This window comes from Canis lupus, chromosome 10 (assembly GCF_003254725.2).
Source record: "Canis lupus dingo isolate Sandy chromosome 10, ASM325472v2, whole genome shotgun sequence".
NCBI classification, from domain to species: Eukaryota; Metazoa; Chordata; class Mammalia; order Carnivora; family Canidae; genus Canis; species Canis lupus.
In genome coordinates, this window is record NC_064252.1 from 64,016,575 (window position 1) to 64,031,118 (window position 14,544).

The window sequence follows — 14,544 nt, forward strand, 5'->3', positions numbered from 1 at the left end:
TTTGTGCATAGTTCTGGGATATGACCTTTATCATCAAACACGGCATGTCTGGGGTTTCATGCAAATGCCCAATGAGGTTGCTTCACTTTGATCCAGAATTCCAGTGTCTCTCAGAATAATGAAGCCTCTCCATTTAGTTCTCAGTTTCACAGTAGTGACTCTTTGGTAGGCGTTGTGTTCTTGAGGCTTAGCTTTCCATTGATTATCAGAGGAACCACCTTGTAGACTTCTGAGTCTCTACTCTTCGCACAGATTTTCCGATTCTGGTATCCTGCCCAACAAATTCTAGATCACTCATCATCTCTGAATTCTAAACTCTTAACTCTGGCTCTCCAGTTGAGAGACATCACTGGTCTCTGCTCTCAGAATTACAGAGAAAGACTTCTGTGTATTCCCCATTTTTTAAGAAGCAAAGTCTTGCAGGGCTTACTGTCCAATGTCTAAATAGAGTTGTCATATTTTGCTCACTTTTATAGTAGTTTAGAGTGGGCGGGCAAGTCTGAAAACCAATTTGTCCATTAGCTGGAAGTGGAACATCCTTTTCTCTTACCAGTAATATTTTAAAGGAGTTGAGCAAATATTGATTATATAATTATTCCTTTTTGCTTGAGTTTTGGTAGGAAATGAACCATAGGGATCAATGAGAAGGTAATTTTTTTTTGAAGGACAGGAAATTGGGGACACACTTTAAAGAGTGTCATACCTATCAGTTCATATGTACTTTAAGGAACAACTCTTCTTTGTATCTCCCAAGATGCAGATGGGTTCTCCAAGAGCAGACTTCTAGTCTGGTAGATTGATCAATATCACGTTTGGCATATACCACACCTGTCTTTAAGAAAACTATCACTAAACATATGAAAGTATTCTTCCTGGAGCCAAGAATGAAAAATAGGGAAATGGGAAATTGGTGTTATTTTTCTGTGGTCCTTTCTATATTCACTGTACACTTCCTATTATTACAGATTAAAGATTAATTCATCTTAATCTGGATGAATAATATTCTAAATAAAACTAGGGTTCTGTAAATCAAGCTAGATCTGATGTCATTCTGCAATAAACATTCTTGCTGATAACTTTTTAATTCTGATAAAGAATAAAAGAAAAGAATAGTTTTTTGAATTTAGTTATGGGGAGTCATCAAGTCATAAATCACTGAGCTCTGAAAAAACTTCCAAATTTTTAGTTTATATTCGTAGTTTGGTATAAATAGAAATAGCGTGAACTTTAGAGTCAAACACACCTGAATTTGATTCACAATTCTAAGTTTTCCTTATAAACAGTATCAACTATAAGGTAGGTATAATAATTCTATTGGTTAGGATTATTATGAAAATTAAATAAGGCAATTTATAAAATATATGTTAAATTGACATAATATACCATCATATAAGACATTATCTGGTATAATGATCAAGAAAAGCTAACTGCTTTAATTTTGTGAGATGTAATGATTTTGTTGCTGATAATCATAAAGCACTTGGCATACCCTCAAGAAAGACAGACTATAAATTTAAGCAAGCATAAACACAAATATCTTCTGCTATTATCAGAAGGAAAGATCTGCATTATTGACCTTATAAGATTAATACAATTTTTCATCAAGAAGGGCTGAGACTTTTTTTTTTTTTTACTTTTTTGAAAATAAGTTAAAATTCTAAAAATTTAGGTTTTTGTGCTTGGTTTTCTTTTTTTAGTGCTTTTACTATAATTAAACAATAAATCCTTGTATATATCTTATAAAATCCCATTTGCTCCATTTTGGGTATAAAATGGATGTCATGCTTTAAAGTAGAATTTGTGAGATGTAAGGCTCTTAGTGATCAATAGTTCAAACGTAATAGCACACTGCAGGGGGTTATCCAGAATTGGAAAGCAGCTAGTGCCAATTTTTAACACTTCACTCACCTCCCAAAAATATTCTGCAGAATTTCTGATTCCAGTAATCCAGATAAGGATATATCAAACCAGTACTCTTGCTGAGAGCACTAAACAGCTGGATAAAATAATTTTTAAAATTCTGTTTGAAGACACTGGAGAAGTACCAAGACAGCAAGTATTTGAAGGCCCAAGATTCTAGACAGAAGTAAAGCCCAAAAAGGTAAGTCTGACATTTGGTGCTGCTTTTGCTTTTCAAAGCATTTGCCAATATGTAATTGGCGGCCAAGGGGGTGAGAAACTTAACAGAAAGTAGTGTTTAGGGCAGCCCAGGTGGCTCAAGCAGTTTAGCACCGCCTTCAGCCCAGGGCGTGATCCTGGAGACCCCAGATAGAGTCCCATGTCAGGCCCCCTGCATGAAGCCTGCTTCTCCCTCTGCCTGTGTCTCTGCCTATTTTCTCTCTCTGATCTCTCATGAGTAAATAAATAAAATTAAAAAAAAAAAAGAAAGAAAGAAAGTAGTGTTTAAGAAGTTGAGAAACTGCCACAGAGCTTTAGGTAAGAGTCAATGGACTAAGGCTACCAAGTTATACATCAGGGTCTGCTGAACAAGCAGGGATTCCAACTAGACTCCTGAGGGGCTACATTCTTGATGTAAGTATAAAGTAGAAATAAGCCAGCTCTTAGACTGAAACTCATCTTCAAATAAACTCAATCCCAGAATGGATTAAGGTATCATTTAACCCATACCCTAATGACTTGCCAGAAGCAAAAGTAAAAACAACATCATACATAGCCTCAAATTATCACATTTTAAAAATTCTATGTCCAACATTCAATTAAAAAAAAGAACAAAGACATAAGACCAAATGACCTCAAAACAAGAACAGAAAAATCCACCAAAAGCACAGTAGTCAAGAGAAAAAATTAGAGGAAAAATGTAATTAATAAGCTAATACAAGGGAAAAATGGAATAACATAGTTAACATAAAAAAGAGCAAGGGTAGTTAGATAAAAGGACATAGAATAGGTGGGAAAATAGAAAAGAAAGAGAGTAGGACAAATACAATTGTATTATTTATATTATAATTCAATTAAATAATCAAATTAAAAGACAAAGGTTGTGACAGCTGATTATAAATATACAAATATATGTTGCTTATAAAAGATATAACTTACATAAGGGGACATGGATACATGATATGTGAAGCAAATACAAACCAAAATAAAACTGGTGTAGGTATACTTTGAGATGAATGTAGTAGGTTTTAAGGCAAGAAGCATTACTAGAAAATAGAATGTTTCATAATGATGAAGGCTCAATATACAAAGAAAATATAACAGTTCTAAATTGGCATGCACCTAACCACACAACATTAAATAAAACAAAAAAGGTAGGTCGACAATTATAAAGGAAAAATTTAAAACACCAGTCTCAGTGAGGATATAGAAGAACTGAAAAACATGACTAACAAACTTGATTTATATAGAACACTGCATTCAACAGTGAACTGTAGACTGCACATTCTCTTCAATGTACATGGAAATCAGGCAGCCCAGGTAGCTCGGCAGTTTAGTGCCACCTTCAGCCCAGCGTGTGATCCCAGAGGTCCAGGATTGAGTTCCACATCTGGCTCCCTGCATGGAGCCTGCTTCTCCCTCTGCCAGTGTCTCTCTCTGTGTCTTTCATGATTAAATAAATAAAAGTCTTTTAAAAAAATGTACATGGAAATCTTGCCACTGACCATATAATGAGCCATAAGGGAATTTCAATAAATTTCAAAAGGTTGATATAATACAGAACAGGTTAAGGTGTGTGTGTGTGTGTTTCCCTAGAAAATGTTGTTTGAAATTAGGAAATAAACTTTTAAGAAACCTAAAGCAAAGAAGAATTCCCAACAGAATGTTAGAAATATGTTGAACTGAATGACAATGAAAAATACACATAAGATTGTCAGAATGCAATCAAAGTCATGCTTAAATGGAAATTATACCCTTGAATGCATACATTAGGAAACAGAAGCTGAAAAATCCATGACTTAAGCATCTATCACAAATTAGCATAAGAACAACACATTTAAACAAACTTGGAAGACTTACACTATTGAATATAAATATTTATAAAGTAAGGCAATTAAGGACCAAGTGTAGTAGTAGATATACACATTTATATGGGCATTTGGTTTATTTTTATTGAATTACAGTTGATATACAGTATTACATTATTTGCAGTTGTACAACATAGCAGTTCGACAAATCTATACATTATGCAATGATTACCATGGCAAGTGTAGTTGCCATTTGTCAGATACGTTATTACAATATTATTGACTCTATTCTCTATGTTGTACTTTTCATATTCCTAACTTATATTTGTAGGTTGTAGTTCTTAATCCCCTTCATGTACTTTGCCCATCCTCCTACAACCCTCTACTTTGATGACCACCATTTTGTTCTCTTTATTTATGAGCCCATTTGTTTCTTTTTGCTGTCTATTCACTTGTTTTTATTTTTAGCTTCCACATATAAGTGAAATAATACTGTATTTGTCTTTCTCTGTCTGACTTACTTCATTTAGCATAACATCCCCTAGGTCCATCATGTTGTCACAAATGACAAGATTTCTTTTTTTATGGCTAATATTCCATTGTGTGTATCTATATATAATATATGTTATTTATCCTTTCATCTATGGATGGATACTTGGGTTGCTTCTGTATCTTAGCTATTGTAAAGAATGCTGCAATACACATAGGGGTGCATATATCTTTTCCAATTAGTGTTTTCATTTTCTCTGGGTAAATATCCAGTAGCAGAATTATTGGATCATGTGGTATTCCTTTTTTTTTTTTAATTTTTTGCTGAATCTCCACAGAGGTAGATTGTAGGCTTAAAAGTTAACATTAAAAATACAAATTCTGCAAAATAAAAAGAATTTTGGGGCACCTGGCTTAGTCAGTACAGCATGCAACTCTTGATCTGGGAAGGGGGTGTGTCTTCAAGCCCCATGCTGGGTGTAGAAATTATTTAAAAACGAAACCTTAAAAATTTTTTCAAGACCTTGAGGCAGTAAGATTTTTAAAGTGGCACAAAGAGCACTAACGAGCCCCTGGCAACCACCATTTTATTCTATATTTCTATGAAATTGGGTTTTATTTATTAAGATTCCATATAGAACTGATGCCATACAGTATTTGTCTTTCTCTATCTGGCTTATTTAACTTAGTAATGCCCTCCAGGTACATCAATGATACAGCAAATGCCAAGATTCCCTTCATCTGTCAATGGACACTTAGGTTGTTTCCACATCTTAGCTATTGTGAATAATGCTGCAGTAGACATGGATAGATACTTCTTCAAATACTGATTTGTTTCCTCTGGATCTTTACCCATAAGTGGGATTGCTGGGTCATGTAGTAGTTTTGTTTTGTTTTTGAGGAACCTCCATATTGTTTTCCACAGTGGCTGTACCAATTTACACTCCCACCAACAGTGAACAAGGGTTTCCTTTACTCCACATCGTTGTCAACCTTTGTAATCTCTTTTTTGATAAAAGGCATCTTAACAGGTATGAGGTGTTATCAAATTACGGTTTTGGTTTGAACCTCCCAGATGAATAGTGATGTTGAGTACCTTCTCATGTACTTGTTGTATGTTCTCTTTGGAAAAATGTATTTTCAGATCCTTTGTTTATTTTTCAACTGAATTATTTGATTTGTTGTTGTTGTTGTTATTGAGTTGTATTAGTTCCTCCTATATTTGGATATTAACCCCTTATCAAATACATGATTTTCAAATATTTTCTCCCCTTCGTAGATTGCCATTTCATTATTTTGACTATTTCCTTTGCTATGCAGAAGCTTTTTAGTTTAATGTAGTCCCACTTATTTTCTTTTTCTTTCTTTTTCTTTTTTTAGGTAGACTCCATGCCCAATGTGAGCCTTGAACCCACAACCATGAGATCAAGACCTGAGCCAAGATTAAGATACTCAACTCACTAAGCCACCCAGGCGCCCCTAGTCCCACTTGTATTTTAGTTTTTGTGGCCTATGCTTTTGTTGTCTTATCCTCACCCTCCACCTCACCCCACCCCACCCCCCAAATTGCCAAGACTAATATCAAGAAGCTTATTCTTGATGTTTTCTTCTAGGAGTTTTATGTTTTCAGGTCTTACATTTAAGTCTTGAATTAATTTTTAGTTAGTTTTTGTGAGGGGTGTAAGGTCCAGGTTCATTCTTTTGCATGTGGACATCCAATTTTCCTACCACTACTTATTGAAAAGACTATCCTATCCCCATTGTGTGTTCTTGGTCGAAGACTGGTTGACTCTATACGCATGGGTTCAGTTCTGGACCCTTTATTCTATCCGTTGATCTGCATTCCTGTTTTTATCACAATACCAACCATAAAATGGAGTACAATGTAAATGTTAAAGAAATGATATAGACTTATGTTTACTGATATGGAAAACTGTGTTATATTGTTGAATTTAAAACCTCAAGTTATAAACAAAAAGCATATATTCACATAGAAAGGTATTTTAAAGGATGTTCATTTTGTGGGAAAAATTAGAGAGGATGACAAAATATGAGAGACTCCTAACTCTGGGAAACGAACAAGGAGTAGTGGAAGGGGAGGCAGGCAGGGGGATGGTGTGACTGGGTGATGGGCACTGAGGGGGGCAGTTGATGGGATGAGCACTATATGTTGGCAAATCGAACTTTAATAAAATTTAAAAAAGGATGTTCATTTCTAGACTGGAAGAATTTAAGTGGTTTTTACTTTTGTTCTCTATATTTTATGGTATTGTTTACTTTCTATTATAGTATTATTTATCTTACAATCAAAATATTTTATTTTCGTCTAAGGTATTGCTGAACTGTATTGATTTTGCTTACAAAATGTCCTGTCCTTTATATTTGTATAATTCAGGCTCTGTTTCAGGTCTTCATTATTTCTTACATGGTCATGTAATAATAATAATAATAATAACAATAATAATAATAATAATAGTTTTTTTCCATCTTAGCAGTAGTGACACATGATATCTGTATACTACTTACCAGTTTATGAAGTCTTTCAGTACATTAGCCCCACTAAGACCCCAAAACATTACAAGTAAAGAAATACGAAGACAATATACCTTTACTAGAGTGAATTGTGGCAGAGGTGAAAAGGTAGAGATAAAGAGAAAGTCAGTGGGATCAAAAAATCTAAAAAGTATTCTAATTTCTGACACTGTGATCTCAATATGCACAAATATTAGTCAAAGAGTAAAACCATCCCTCTATATATGAATATGCCTGTTCAATTTGACAGAACAAAATACAAAATACAGATGATAAATAACAGAAGGTTCATACTTTTGAAGGAATTACAAAGATTTTTTCATGATTACAAAGATTTTTTTCATAATTAATGAAAGCACAATATAATTGAATAATGGAAACTTAGAATTTGAACAACAAACTCATTCCAAAGACAAGTGACCTAAAGCCATAAATCCATTTTAACATCTAAACCATCAAAGCTTAATTTAAACTACAAAAATGTCTTCATTGTGCAGAAGATTCAGGTAAAAGAGACTTCCAGAATTTTGTTTGTTTTCAAGAAATTTGCTTAACTGTTTCTTTGATAACAGTGAAGTTTCTAATGGAGAATATGCTAGGAAACCAGAAAAGGAACATCTGATCTCACTGTGACATTGTGGTAAAAGATCTTATACGAAACTGATACAGAGCACAAGGATCTGTAAAAAGCTGGCCAATTTTACTGTTAGCTAATAAATGGATGACTAAAGTGTATATGAATTTATAACCCCTTGCATCTACTGTGAACTGTGGTTAATTAAAAAATATAAGTGAGAACATTCATAATTTGTTACTTCACACTAAAGTCTAAGGGATAAACTGAGCACATTCAAAATTTATGGCACATATTTTGCCTTATGTCCTAGCTTCTGTAGCTGTACTTCAGAGAATGGATTAAGAAGACATTAAAGCTTATTAGATAGAAAGGTGTCATCCCCTTATATCAAGGTACGTGAAGAAAAAAGCTCAAGAATTATACATTCTTAGAAAACATAAAATATCCTTTGGGCCCTGGCAAGGAAAATGTCAACAAGTCAAAAGAGACTAGATGGCTATTGACCAGTTTCATGAAGGCAAAGCTGCAAGCCAAGATGGAATAATGCTTTCCCACCATGTGTGTAAGGCACAAATGACACTAATCCTTTTTAATGGTCACAAAAGCTGACAACTTACTCAGCCTTAGAACTGAAGGAACAAAATCATCTTTGGGAATGACTCACCATAAACAGGTCACGAGCACCAATGTCAACAGCTAACAGAAATGCCTTTTCAAATCTCTGGTACCTGAAAGGAAAAAAAGAAATGTTATATGTTAGTTGTGAACAAACCACAAAGGAGAGAGCTGCTTGTTTAATATATTTATGTATTATTGTTTTTGTTCTTCATTGGGAAAAATATTTTCAAGCAATAGGGAATTTGCCTGCTGGGATTTTCTGCATGTGAATGTTAATGCACTTAGAAGGAGCTGAGGCAAAGAGCCTATAGAGGCCTCCAATGCAACTTTCAAGGATAAGCTTAACCCAGAGTAGGTGCTGCTGAATACAGAGAAAGGCTGACCTAGGAAATAGGTCTCTCATAATTTTTAACTTTATCGTGTTTTATAGGAGAAAAGTATGGGGATATGGAGAATATAGCAGGATAAAAGTAATTAACAAATCAAAGAATTATACATTTGTGTTTCTTAGGTAAAAGGTGAGAAGTCGGATGTATTATTACAAAAGTCCTATTTGTGAGTTTTGGAGAAAATACATCCTAGGCTGTTCTAAAATGATGAAATAAATGGTTTCTAAATATTTTTAAGTATTTTCTAAATATGCAAAGTACTACTTTTCTACTCTTTTTTCACAATCATACTCTCTTTCCCTGAAGTATAACTTTGATAATTCTTTTTGATGAAAGTTTAATTTTATACTAAGATACATGAAGTTACAATTTAATTACCTTTACAGAAAGTTTAAGATCTTGAGAGGAAAGCATGTCATGATCATATACTTTTGCATATAGTTTTAGAAAGAAAGGTCTTTTTTTTTTAAAATTTTTTTGGTCTGAACACTGAGATTTACACAGATATAACTAAGTTTTTCTGACTCCAAAAGCAAGCAGTTAAGTTCTTTGTTCTCTATTTTATACTGTGAAATATGATAGTATAAAAATAAAGATTTCAACTAAAACATATCAGAAATGTACATTAGTTATTACTACCAGATTACATAAATTTACTAATAAAATATCTATAATAAAGTCTAAACAAAAAATTAATGACTGTTATCCCCAATCTCCTCCTTTGCCTTCTTACTAACCTCTCCAGTATTTGCCTGAATCCCTTTCAACTAGGGAAGATCAGAAGGCAATTGTGATTATTTTTGTTTCAGGAAGCTTACTGACTCATTATATATTCAGTGGATGTGGAAGAAAAAGGAGAGAGGATTATAGCAAGTTGTATTACTTGTTCATACAGTCATTGCTGTTTAGCATATGATCCCACTACACTGAAACTTTTCTTTTTTTAAAAGATTTTATTTAGTTATTCATGAGAGACAGAGAGAGAGAGAGAGAGGCAGAGCCACAGGAAGAGGGAGAAGCAGGCTCCATGCAGGGAGCAGGACATGGGACTTGATCCCATGTCTCCAGGATCACACCCTCGGCTGCAGGCGGCGCTAAACCACTGCGCCACCGGGGCTGCCCTGAAACTTTTCTGACAACAGTAATCATCCATCTTCTAATGATCAAACAAATGATAAGTTCTCTTGTTTGCCCTTTTGGCCACATGTGACCCTATAAATTTCCCCTCCTTGAAACCCTCCCTTTCCTCACATTTGGAGATACCATTCTTTGTTTTCCAATTTCTGGCATTTCATCTTCTTAATCTCCTTTCCTAGTTTGTTTTTCTCTGCCTACTTCTTGAAATTGGTGTTCTATAATACTCTTTTATTTATACTCACTACTCTAGTCTCCCCAGTAACCTTACCCAGTCTCATGGCATTTATAATTATATAAGTGACTCAATAATCTCTAGGATCCCTATCTTTCCTGAGCTTGAAACTCTTGTTTCCAGGTACTTTGAATTTAAAATGTCTAACGTGTTCACTGATACATCAAGTTGGCAATTATATACAGGATAAATTAAAATTGGAGACAGTGAAATTAAGAGCGGCAAGATAGAATTTGTTTTTCTTTCTAGGTGAGAGGCAATGATGGACACTTTGATCAAAAGAAAGAACTGGCATTGGCATCTGGCAGCATGACCAACTAGAAATAGCAGAGGAAGCTCCCAACTAGACTGCCTATAAAACACACGTTAAAGTACACCATAGAAATCTAAAAAAATAAGAAAATCTCTCCAAGGGTCCCAGAGTCTCAATTAAAAAAAAAATAACTAACTAAATGAAATCCCTCATTAAAACTAGAGTAAGGAGAGAGAGGCAAGATGAGGAGTCCTTGATTCACCTGGTCCACCAAATGTGCCTAGGTAACTTCCAAAACATTCTGAACACCTATGAATTCAACCTGAGGTGTAAAGAGAACAACTGGAATGCTATAGAGAGAAACATGATCACTTTGACAAGGTAGGAAGGCAGAGAAGAAAGACAAGGGGGGGAGCCGAGGAAAGCTGGGGCAGGAAAGCAGTGGAGTGGACAATCGGGACCTTTAGAACTCTGCACCTGAGTATAAACCAGCAAATCTTATATAAAACCCAGCATCGACCACAAAAACAGAAACAAGATGATAGGGGTGGGGGCGGTATGGAAAGGGAGAATAATGGTCTCACAGACTGAACCAACACAGTGTTCCACTTGGTTCTTTGTGTATTTGCTATATTTCTCTGACTGAAAAGTACTCAGTGGGGAAATAGGGCAGAGTTGCAGGAAGGGAAGTGAAGTTTCAATATTTCCAGAGACACAATAGGAATAAGGGCACCTGGGAGAAAGCTCACTGCAAACCACAGTTGGATGATGGTAAAGGGCTGGAGCGCCGCAAACCTCCCAGGACACCTGGGAGAAGCTGGCCGGTTTTGTGGGCCGGCACCTGAGCTCTCTTTACCCTAGAGCCTGGCAATGGACGGAAGTGGCTGCCCTCCATTCCCTTTGGGAGAGGCAGACCCCAGGAGCAGGTCCAGTGGAGCTGGGCCCTCCATCAGTTGGTGCCCCTGCAGATGAAGCCTGCAATCCCCATTCCCTCTGGGACAGGCGGAAGCGGAGAGGGCACCGGACAGTGAGAACTCTGCTGCGGCTGGGCACACTTCCATTTGTGCAGATCAGTGCCTGGTGCCTGCACCCAGGGGCATCCAGGCCAGTGTGCACTGGGAGTCTGCAGTTTGGTACTCACGGGGAGCTCTTGGCTCTGGGGCTGGAGATCTGGCTGCAGCCACTTTTCATCTTTCACCTGGGACAGGTAGAGCCTCTAGGGAACAAAGGCCTTACAGGATAAACAGCTCACACTGAGCCGGGCACCAGGCAGGGGGCGGGCATCTTTGCCCAGGAACAGACACCTGAGAATCAGTGCAGCAGGCCCCTCCCCCAGAAGACCTGCTGGAAGGACAAGGGAAGAGCAAGTTTACTGACCAAGCAGCACTGGAAAGCTCCAGGAATGAGGGAAGGTAGTATATAGAACTCAAAGTCTGTTTCCTTATGATTCATTTATCTTTCAGGTTAAAAATTTCCAATGTTTTTTCTCTTTTCCTGCCTCAACAACATTTTACTAACTCTTCATTTTTAAGCTTTTTCCTTTTATATTTCTACAATTACATGTCTTAGATATATTCTTCATTTTTGGATTCCTTTCAACATATTCAATTTAATTTTGGTAGATATAGGAGTTGTGGGGTTTTGTTTTTCTGTCTAGTTATGTTTTATAATGGTGGAAGTTAGTACCTTCTAACACATGGACCAAAATACACAAAGAACCAAGTGGAACACCGTGTTGGTTCAGTCTGTGAGACTATTATTTTCCCTTTCCATTCCACCCCCACCCCTATTATCTTGTTTCTGTTTTTGTGATCGATGCTGGGTTTCTATATAAGATTTGCTGGTTTATACAAATTTGGAATTTAACATCTTCTAATTTACAGAATAAAATACACCCAGAATCATGAGGATCACGCTCTAGGTCTACTTAGTGAGACTATATTCTCTCTCCACCACCATTTCCTTACCACCCCTTTTTAAAATTTTTAAAATTTTTTTCATCTTGTTTATCACTTTCATGGTCCTTTTGTTTTATTTTGTTATGTTTTTCTTTTTATTTTTCTGGTCTCTGAACTCTTCAGAATTGTCAAGACTGTATTTTACTTAGGTCATGATTGATATTTTTGACTCTCCTCATGCATACAGCCATTCTGCACTGGACAAAATGACTAGAAGGAAGAATTCACCACAAAAGGAAGAACCAGAAGTAATACTCCCTGCTACGGACCTACTAGATGTGGATTTAAACACCATGTCAGAGATACAATTCAGAAATACAATTAATACTGGTGGCTCTGGAAAAAAAGCATAAAGGACTCGAGAGATTCTCTTGCTGAAGAACTGAGATCTAATCAGGCCAAAATTAAAAATACTTTAAGAGATGTCATCTAAACTGGATACTCTATCTGCTAGGGTTAATGAAGTGGGATAGTGAGTGACATAGAAGACAAATTGATGGAAAGGAAGGAAGAGAGGAAAAAAGAGAAAAAAAATTAACAGAGGAAGAAAGTAATATTCATCATATTGGGATTCCAAAAGAGGTAGACAGGACACAAAGTATATTTGAACAAATTATAGCTGGGAACTTCCCTAATCTGGGGAAGGAAACAGGTATTCAGATCTAAGAGATAGAGAGGACCCCCTCCTAAAATCAACAAAAACCAATCAATACACCAACATATAATAGTGAAGTTTGCAAATTTCAAAGATAAAGAGAAAATTTTAAAGGTATTCTTCTCAAGTGCACATGGAACTTTCTCCAGAATAGACCACAGACTAGGTCATAAATCAGCTCTTAATCGATACTAAAAGAATGGGATTATCCCCTGCATATATTCAGACCACAATACTTTGAAACTAGAACTCAATCACAAGAAGAAATTTGGAAGAAACTCAAACACATGAAGGTTAAAGAGCATCCTACTAAAAGATGAATGGGTCAACCAGGAAATTAGAGAAGAATCAAAAAGATTCATGGAAATTAATGAAAATGCAAGTACAACTGTTCAAAATCTGGGATCCCTGGGTGGCGCAGCGGTTTAGCACCTGCCTTTGGCCCAGGGCACGATCCTGGAGACCCGGGATCGAGTCCCACGTCAGGCTCTCGGTGCATGGAGCCTGCTTCTCCCTCTGCCTGTGTCTCTGCCTCTCTCTCTCTCTCTCTCTCTCTCTCTGTGTGTGTGTGTGTGTGTGACTGTCATAAATAAAAATTAAAAATAAAATAAAAATTAAATTAAAATAAAACAAAATCTTTGGGATACAGCAAAAGCAGTCCCCAAGAGGGAAATATATCACAATACAAGCCCCCTCAAAGCACTGGAAAAAACTCAAATACACAAGCTAACCTCGCACCTAAAGGAACTGGACAAAGAACAGCAAATAAAACCTAAGCCAAGCAGAATAAGAGAGTTAATAAAGATTAAAGCAAAACTCAATGAAATAGAGACCAGAAAAACTGTAGAACAGATAAACAAAACCAAGAGCTGGTTCTTTGCAAGAATTAATAAGATAGATAAACCCCTAGCCAGTCTTATTAAAAACAAAAGAGAAAAGACTCAAATTAATAAAATCATGAATGAAAGAGGAGAGATCACAACCAATATCAAGGAAATAAAACGATTTTAAAAATGTATTATGAGCAACTATATGCCAACAAATTAGGCAATCTAGAAGAAATGGAAGCATTTCCGGAAACCCACAAAGTACCAAAACTGAAACAAGAAGAAACAGAAACCTAAACAGGCCAATAACTAGTAAGGGAATGGAAGCAGTCATCAAAAACCCCCCAAGATACAAAAGTCCTGGGCCAGATGGCTTCCCAGAGGAATTTTACCAAACATTTAAAGAAGAAATAATACCTATTCTACTAAAGCTGTTTCAAAGGATAGAAATGGAGCAAATACTTACAAACTTGTTCTATGAGGCCAGCATCACATTAATTCCAAAACCAGACAAAGACCCCAGCAAAAAGGAGGATTACAGACCAATATCCCTGATGAATATTGATGCAAAAATTCCTCCCATAGGATCCAACAGTACATTAAGAGGATTTTTCACCACAACCAAGTGGGAGTGATCCTGGGATGTAAAGTTGGTTCAACATTCGTAAAACATCAATCCCATTTACAATTGCACCCAAAACCCAAAACCATAAGGTACCTAGGAATAAACCTAACCAAAGAGGTAAAGGATCTATACCCTAAAAACTACAGAACACTTCTGAAAGAAATTCAGGAAGACACAAAGAGATGGAAAAATATTCCATGCTCATGGATTGGAAGAATTAATATTGTGAAAATATCTGTGCTACACAAGGCAATTTACAGGTTCAATGCAATCCATATCAAAATACCATGGACTTTCTTCACAGAGTTGGAACAAATAATCTTAAC

General features: G+C 36.1%; 1 protein-coding gene across 10 annotated transcripts in view; it reads right to left on the bottom strand.

The window, feature by feature from the left end:
• LOC112673404 (WD repeat containing planar cell polarity effector) overlaps positions 1-14,544 on the bottom strand; it is a 424,409-nt gene that overhangs the window by 174,770 nt on the left and 235,095 nt on the right. For all 10 annotated transcript variants that reach the window (XM_035721693.2, XM_035721691.2, XM_035721688.2 and 7 more), the window contains one exon: positions 8,189-8,252. In XM_035721693.2, the coding sequence (XP_035577586.1) occupies positions 8,189-8,252 (64 nt within the window). The remainder of the gene's footprint in view (positions 1-8,188; positions 8,253-14,544) is intronic.